The following is an 8226-nucleotide window of genomic DNA, read 5'->3' on the forward strand; positions in this document are numbered from 1 at the left end:
TTTATCCCTCCTCTTGGGCTATATAGCTGGGTAACAAATTAGTAAGAGATTTTGCATTTTCCAAAAGAATAAAGAATTTTCTATTTCGAGGAACGTATTTTTGAAATAATTAAGAAGGCGGCTTCCTAAAATAATTCTTTTCCTCTAATAAATTTCTAAATTGATGGCTTCAAATAATTTTTTTCTTATAAATTAAGAAGATTCTAGTGCATGTTGATATTTCCAATTGCTTTCGATATGTGAGAACTTTGCATGAGGACTCTAAATCGATGGCTCCAAATATGACCTAAAATTTTTGTGCATCCCTAAAATAATTTATACATACGGTCAAATAAGTTTTTTCTAAAATAATTTCTATGTGGTAGACTATAAATGGATGCCTTTCTATTATTACGTTCTTCTAAAATAATTTTATATATTTCTAAGTATATTTTTAATACATCTAGATAATTTAAGCAACAAACTTACATAATTTTAATCTATCCAGCTAACATTTTTAATTTTTTTTAGATATTTCAGATTTTTTTAATGATTATTCTTCTAATTTTTCTAAATTTCGAAGAGTGGTTAAATTTTCTTTCTTCTTCCCGAGATATATAGATATAGATAGAGGAGATGGCCGGATTGCAGCCCTAATTCAAGCATCCACCTATCTCTTCATAACATCCACTAAATCAATGACCCATTGTATTTAATTTTGTGGCCTAAGCCAAGGAACCAGTTCCCTCCTGCACCTAAACTAAAACCCGGCCCGGTGACATGTACCTTAGCTTTGTCCACTGGACCCCAGCAGAGAATCATATCTTTGCCCCACCTAATGGACCGTTAGCAGGTGATCTAATTAAATAACGGCCGAGTAAACGGCAACTACGAAACGGCCAATCGGGGTGCGTCCGGCGAGGCCGCAGCGTGACCGCGAGGAGGCGTCCGTTATGCAGCGTCCCATATAAATAGGGGGCCTTCGTCTCTTTGGGATCAGGTGGTGGACAGCTCCTCCTGAGATTTCCCTCTCGTTCCTTTCCCTCTCTTCCCCCTCGTAAGCGATTCGATCCTCTCCTTCTTGCTCCGTTATTTTTTCAAATCTTTTAGGCTTTTTTGGAACTCTTAATCGGGTCTCGCGCGTAGATCTGATGGTTTTTTTCTCATTTTGTTGGCGATCCAGTTCAATTTTTTGAAGAATTCTTTCATTTGAATGTGAAAAATTGGTGTAGAAGTTGGGAATTTTTGAATAGGATCTGTTTCTTTATTTATTGATATGGTAGAATTAGGCTTCTTGGTGTCAGACTTCGTTATTTGATACGATGTTTAGGGTTTGCTTGATTAATTTTTAATTTTTGTCGTTGTTACGTGGATTTCTCCTTGTTTTGTATTTCTATCGTCCGATCTTTTTTATTTTTGCCTTTCTCTTGTTTTGGGATCTTGTTGATGGATCCAAATGCCTCTTTTGTGGTGTTAGAATTAAAATTGGATTTTGCTTGATTCTTCTTGCTGTCAATGATTTCTGCAGAATTATTTCTTGGATGTTCGTTCACAATCATGCATAGATCTACTCATATTCCCTTTGTGTGAGAATTGATTTTCAGTGTTTTTTTAAGGTCAACTAAAGGTTGTGTTTTTTATTCATTTGTCCGAAAATTTTGTCCTTTGAATGCAGAATCAGCTGATAATATCGAAGCTTTAGCACTTAATATAGTTTTAGTGATCGCCGTTGCTTAGTGTTTTGTTTACTCTTTCCTTTTCTCTCTTATTTTTTCATCTGTTAGTCAAATTTTTTCCATTGGAAAACAAAAAAAATTAAAACACAATTTGTTTTGATCTTGGATCTCACTCATGAGAGTCAGATGCATTCACTTGATTGCTGTTGATCGGTCCTGTTGACTAGTCAAATTATGTGTATCAGTAGTTAATTACAAGCCAATTTATCTGAGTAGAGTTGATTGATAGATTTTGACCAAAGAGAAGTTTATAGCTTTAATCATTTGTTCATTTTTGATTTAAAATCATCATGGAAGTGTTTATCTGTTATTATCCGAAGCCATAAGTGCATGATTGTTTATCCAGAAGTCATAAGTGCATGATTTGTTTATCTTGTTATTAAGTATCGTTATATCTGTCTATCAGACATCAAGATGGGGCTGTCTTTCACCAAACTCTTCAGTCGGCTTTTTGCGAAGAAAGAGATGCGTATTCTCATGGTAGGCCTTGATGCTGCTGGTAAGACCACCATCTTGTACAAGCTGAAGCTGGGAGAGATTGTGACCACTATTCCTACCATCGGTAAGTGCTAAACACAGATAAATTTGAAGCTGGTGTGCTTTACTTACTCATGGTGGCCATGTTCTCTTGTTTCTTCAAATTGAATTTTTCAATCAGGGCTAAGGATTGGGTGTTCAAGAGCGTATTTTTGATTTACCATTTTTGGGAATGTTTTAGCTTTGTTTAGTGAGTAAGTTGAGCATCAAGCCTGATAATATGAAATCCCTAGCTCATTTCATTTATTTCCACGATTAGGTTCAACCTCTTGGGAGTTGCTGCAGTTTAAATGGCCCTACAATGATGTTCTCCAACATAGAAGTACCATTACAATTGATTGATTTCACGAAACAGATGCCATTTTCTGTTGGGAAGAAGAGATTCTGTTTCCATTAAGAATAACTAATTTAAATAAATGATAGGAACTCAAATTTGTTAAAACCAGTCTTTGGGTTTCTTAGAAACAGTAATTTAGCATGGATTTGATTTTTTAGTCTAGATTGATTATGTTTTCCTTTATTTGTGACTGTTTTTGTTATTTTCTTTGATATGGTGTCAAACTACTATTTTGTAACATGATTCAGGAGCTTATTAAACATTCGTGGTACCATATTATGTTTTTCTCATCTATTCTTGGTGAGAAGTCATATCAAGTGACTGACGCATTGCTCTCCCATGTTCTTTCCATATGCTTCATTTCCCCTTCCATTTATCTGATTATTTGGGGAAAATTTGAGCCTCTCTTCTATTAAGATTTTCTCATATCTTTTTTGCAGTGCATGTATGTTATTAATTGATTATCCATCACTTGGTTCTTTTTTGCTGACAGCTTGCATATGTCTCTATGCACTCAGTTGTCGACCCGGTGTTCTCAGATTTACTAGAACTTGGTCTATTTGCTCTCTCATAACTTCCATAACCTCCCTTCCTTCTGATGCTTCATAAAGCCCTGTGTCACTAACATACTGTCTCTAAGTCACCTTTCTACCTCATCTGATCATCTCAGTTTGAGGCTAATTTATCTTCATGGCTCGTCATTGCTTTGTGGTTATCATGGTGGGCTATCTCCTCACCATTGATTTCAATTGGAGCCTTCATTTTTCTTCTATTTCCACCAAAATTGTATTTTATGCACGTAGAATATGGTGAACACTCTTTTCTTCTTGTATATTTGGAGTTCATCATATTTTCCCAATCTACTATGTCAATTTTTTTTAACTGCAACTTTATTTTATTGTTTTTATTTTTTGACTTGTGATGGCATGTTTATCAGGATTTAATGTGGAGACAGTGGAATACAAGAACATCAGCTTCACTGTGTGGGATGTTGGTGGTCAGGACAAGGTTTGTGCTATCTCTCTATATAATGTTCATTGAGTAATATGTGTAAAATCGGTAAGCTCTGATATTGTGTGTCCGTTATATCTCTATTTGGAGTTTTACAAATGATTAAAATAATGGCATTCCAATAAGTGATGGATATCTTGCTATATCTAACTTGTCATCAATGTAGGGGATCTGTGATGGTTGGATAACATATGTGGATTGTATATTTTACTGCATACTGAGTGCATAGCAAATACACTGAAAGAAGAAGTTTACCTGTCTTGTTGTTCCTATAAAAAAGTTATACACTGGAAGATTAGAAAAATACCAAGATATATTGTACCATCACTCCACATTCAATGTCTAACCAATTTATTAACTGACAGATGGATATATCAAGTTCATGAATGAATGTGATGTCCATTTCCAAGATTCCCTGATATTTCGAGGTCGACCTAGTTTTTATACAGGTGTACTATATTATTTTAATGATAATAATTATGAGAACTATTCTAGTGATACACATTACCTGGATGGAAATAATGATGAGGTTTAATCAGGCATTTTGGACATGTCCGTACTATTTTACCAACACCTAGTTTTTACAGAGGTGTTGTACCATAAGTTGGCCTAGTTTCACCAAGGGTTTCAATTTCAGTTTAATTTCAAATGGACCTTTTTGAGAAGGATTTATATGCATTTGGGAGAGTTTGATTTGTTATAATATAAATATTTGCCATTATGTGAATTGAAATGTTGGATAGATACAACAAATATAGTTCCTTGAAGTAGTTTCTCCAATATTTCTAGTTATGCTTGGTATCTTCAATGTGCTTTCCTTTGTGTAACCCATAAGATCATTCTAGGAATTGATACAATCTCTTCCTGCTTATCTGACTTACCACCGCACCTTTTTTTTTGAGATTGAGTACTAGGGAAGTCCATGAATGTATATCAAGAGTAGGTTCAAATGGGTGCTGTCACCATATTGGTAACATCATCACATTAATTTTCTAGCAAAGTCTGTAGGGGTGCCTGTATTATAATATCTTTTCAGATACAGATCTGCATAAGCAGTTACATATTAGATTTACGGTGTGTGCAGCTTCTAAAAGCCACATTGGGTGTTATTTCTCTTGAGGTAGTGTGACTTGATACTACCTGGACCCGTGCGTCGACCTTTTTCAAAAAAAAAAAGAGTGTTAATTATTGTTACCCAATGGCATAGTTCTGAGATTATTTGCAATGCTTGGACATGTTAAGATCCAAGCCTTTATGCCTGGAATGCCAAGGCATTAAAGGTGTGGAGTGTTGGGGCCTTAACCAGGATTGTAAGTTTGTAACACACCACCACGCTCAGCAGCCCTCCTCCTCTGCCTCCTCTATGATGGCTCTCACTCTGTCCTGGGTAGTCCTTTCAATATAACAACTTTCACTCTAGGACAGTCATGTAACCTTGTTGCGGGTGCAGTTTGGTTGCTATGCAACCATTCTACAGGTGGCTTTCACTTTAGGCTCTTTGTTATTCTTTTCTTTTTACACCTCGTCCTTTGCACAAGCCAATCTTTTTGTGACTTGAAAACTGTATGTGGGACTGGTTCTAATACCAAAACATTATGAACCCAATCTACTTTACCTAAAATGCCTAGGTGTTGTAGAAAGCTTGGGCCTTAACCAGGATGGTTATAGGGCAGACTAGCTAGACTTTCAACAATCTCTAATTTCCTGTCCAAGTTTGGGGAAATCCTTATGGAAGCTGAGAAGCTTCTCTGTATTTTCCAGCCGAGATTGTTAGTATTTGAATTACAAACTAAGTTTAAGCTTCAGTGCCACAGATCATTCATGTTCCATAGTTTAATCAAAAATTTCATAAATGGTATATGCATTTGTGCTTTTCCATTGTCATTTCCTAGGCAACAAATTGTTCGATAATGGTATTATCCATAAATTGAAAGTTAGTACATAAAGACCTCCTGATCACATGAATCATTTAGTCATCACAATGTGATATATGTTTGCGGGAAAAATATACCAATGCTTACTGCATAGTTGAAATATTTTCGACAACTTCTAGATAATGGTTTATACTTTATACATATATCTACACACATGTGCATGCGCGCGCGCGCACACACACAGAGAGAGAGAGAGAGAGAGTGTGTGTTTTGGGATCTTAAGTAAAATATCTTGTATGCTTGATGGTAATAATCTTTTATCTGATGGTATTACCTCAGAGAAAGAGAGAGAGAGAGTTCAAAGCTTCTGTATAGTCTGTCACTTTTGTTTCCTTTTAATCCTCTACAGCTTGAGCAAGTTGAGTTTCAAGATCTTATATACATTCTAGTGGCTTGTGTATACGTGATGGTAATAATTTTGTGTGTGTGGTATTATCAGATCAGACCTCTGTGGAGACATTACTTCCAGAATACTCAGGGCCTTATCTTCGTTGTTGACAGTAATGACAGAGATCGTATTGTTGAGGCTAGAGATGAATTGCACAGGATGCTTAATGAGGTAGACTTAATAAATTATTTTCACTTTAGTTTCAATTTGATTATTTTGTGCAGAAAATTGAAATTTCTTTGTGTTTTTATGGAGGCTCTATTAGTTTTTAATTGGGAGGTTGTATGTTACGACTTTTTTTAAGAAAAAATGTTTGATATATGATTCCTATACTATTTAATTGGCAATTCTTGAATAGAATAAAGTAATAGGATAAGTTTGGCTGCCTGTACAATCAAAAGAACTAAATTTTTCATTTTATTTCACAACCTTGTTTCCATGATGCTGTGTCCTTGCTGTCAGGGTACTCTATCCGCACTGGTGGAGTAGTGTTCCTTTTTCCCCCCACTTTTCTGAAATCTACAGTATTTCCATACAGCATTGCTCCAAGCACTCATAAGAAAGCCAATTTCTGTCAACAATGTGTTTTGTTTCATTCATCTTGTTTGACAAGTCTGCTTCTGTAGGTTGCCTGAGTCACTTTTTATTTCTCCTGTATCTTTATTTTAGAACTGCGCTTTGAAATAGCACAGAAAAATATCCTATTGATGATGATGATAGTTATCTCTATTATCATCGCCACCAGGAGGAACATTGTCATTGTTGTTGTTACAATTGTTATTATAAGGAATGCTGTTTCAAAACTAATTAGACACCAATGTGAAAAAAATTGATCGCGCAGTTGCAAGAAACATGTCAAATGGCAGTCTACAAAAAAGTAGATGTAACCTTATAATAACACCAGAAGTGATTTATGTTTGGCAACTTCTGATCCCTGGTTTGCCTGCCATTTGATACTTGGGGAATGCTGGCCATAAATTTCATTCCCGGACTCTAGTTTCAATTGCCGGGTAATTTTTATGCCACACCCTGTTTATAAAGCAAGATCTAAGTGTGTGTAGAACAAGCGTAGTTGTGTGTTAAGTATGGCACATTCAAACGAAAACATGGCCAAGCCTTGATCTTTAGATGGCAGTCAAACAAAGGGCTTGAAATTAGTTTCCCCATAATGTTTTCATCTTGGCTTCAACATTGGTTTGCCAACCAAGGCCTACTAGGGTCACAGACCTAAGAAGCCGTGAGCTCTAGCAGTACCACCTATTGCAAAATGGAAAACTGAGATTTTTCTTTGCTGTGCAGGATGAATTGAGAGATGCGGTGCTGCTTGTCTTTGCGAACAAGCAAGATCTTCCTAATGCCATGAATGCTGCAGAGATCACTGATAAGCTTGGCTTGCATTCCCTCCGCCAACGTCACTGGTAAATATTTAATATTTCATGCTTTTCACATGGTTCTTAACATTTCAAGTCATTTCTTAGTAAATACAATTTCAATGGTTAGTCATAAGTACCTGAATCTATCTGCTTTGTAATACTTTGTTATAATTTGTCTTTCTCCAGGTACATCCAGAGCACATGTGCCACATCTGGGGAGGGTCTTTACGAGGGACTGGACTGGCTCTCAAACAACATTGCTAACAAGGTCTGTCTCATGAATGCATGAGCCAAGTGCTTTTTTATTTGATTTCTGTTGAAAGTGGAGCTCTTTGTGACTTTGTGATCATTCCTCCCCCATTTTTCTGCAGGCATAAACATTTCTGGTTGGATACCTCACTGGAGCTTAAACCATTGTTAAGATGTTCTGTTAACTAAATGTTGTATTTGCTTGAGCTGTGAATCAATTTGCTTATATGTTTCTACCTTCGCGGACTTTTAGCATTTGTCATCTCATCTAGACCAACAATGATCTGGAAATTTGTTCTCCTTACCTAGATGTTAAATATTTGCCTTTTCTTTTTATTTTTTTCTTTACCTGCTAATTGTGTCATTTGAATACCTTGCTTGGGTGATATAATAGTTTTATTTCTTAAAGAACTTGATTCTTATATGACCTACATGCCATATCCAGTATTTCTGCACCGATAGTTTGGGTACTATTCGATGCTTTAGACTACTTAACTCCTTTTTAAAAAGAGTGATTTACAAACTTAAATCGTGCTCAATCTCGCCAGTCCTAACTATGTAAGGTCAGGGAAGAAACAGGCTGTTTTAATTGTTTTGACTATCAGGTGACATGCTATCTTAAGCATGCTTCTAATTGATGTTTGCCGATGTCAAGCAATCAAGAAAAACTGTATTACCAGGG

At 36.0% G+C, this 8226-nt stretch overlaps 1 protein-coding gene across 2 annotated transcripts; it reads left to right on the forward strand.

Annotated features, from left to right (window-relative positions):
- The first annotated feature begins 896 nt into the window (after positions 1 to 896).
- On the forward strand, positions 897 to 7880 carry LOC103697803 (ADP-ribosylation factor). 2 transcript variants are annotated; one of them, XM_008779735.6, is made up of 7 exons: positions 897 to 1036; positions 2122 to 2277; positions 3527 to 3597; positions 5974 to 6093; positions 7222 to 7340; positions 7482 to 7563; positions 7667 to 7880. In XM_008779735.6, the coding sequence occupies exons 2-7, from the start codon at positions 2130 to 2132 to the stop codon at positions 7670 to 7672; spliced, it is 546 nt and encodes a 181-aa protein (XP_008777957.1). In that variant the 5' UTR covers positions 897 to 1036; positions 2122 to 2129; the 3' UTR covers positions 7673 to 7880. The 2 variants fall into 2 exon arrangements, with proteins under 2 accessions (XP_008777957.1, XP_088566671.1); XM_088710545.2 differs by lacking the exons at positions 7482 to 7563; positions 7667 to 7880 and having other exon boundaries at positions 7222 to 7344.
- The last annotated feature ends 346 nt before the right edge of the window (positions 7881 to 8226 follow it).

Source organism: Phoenix dactylifera, chromosome 14 (genome assembly GCF_051530095.1).
Source record: "Phoenix dactylifera cultivar Ajwa chromosome 14, Ajwa_hap1_PhDact_Kaust_v1.1, whole genome shotgun sequence".
NCBI lineage: Eukaryota > Viridiplantae > Streptophyta > Magnoliopsida > Arecales > Arecaceae > Phoenix > Phoenix dactylifera.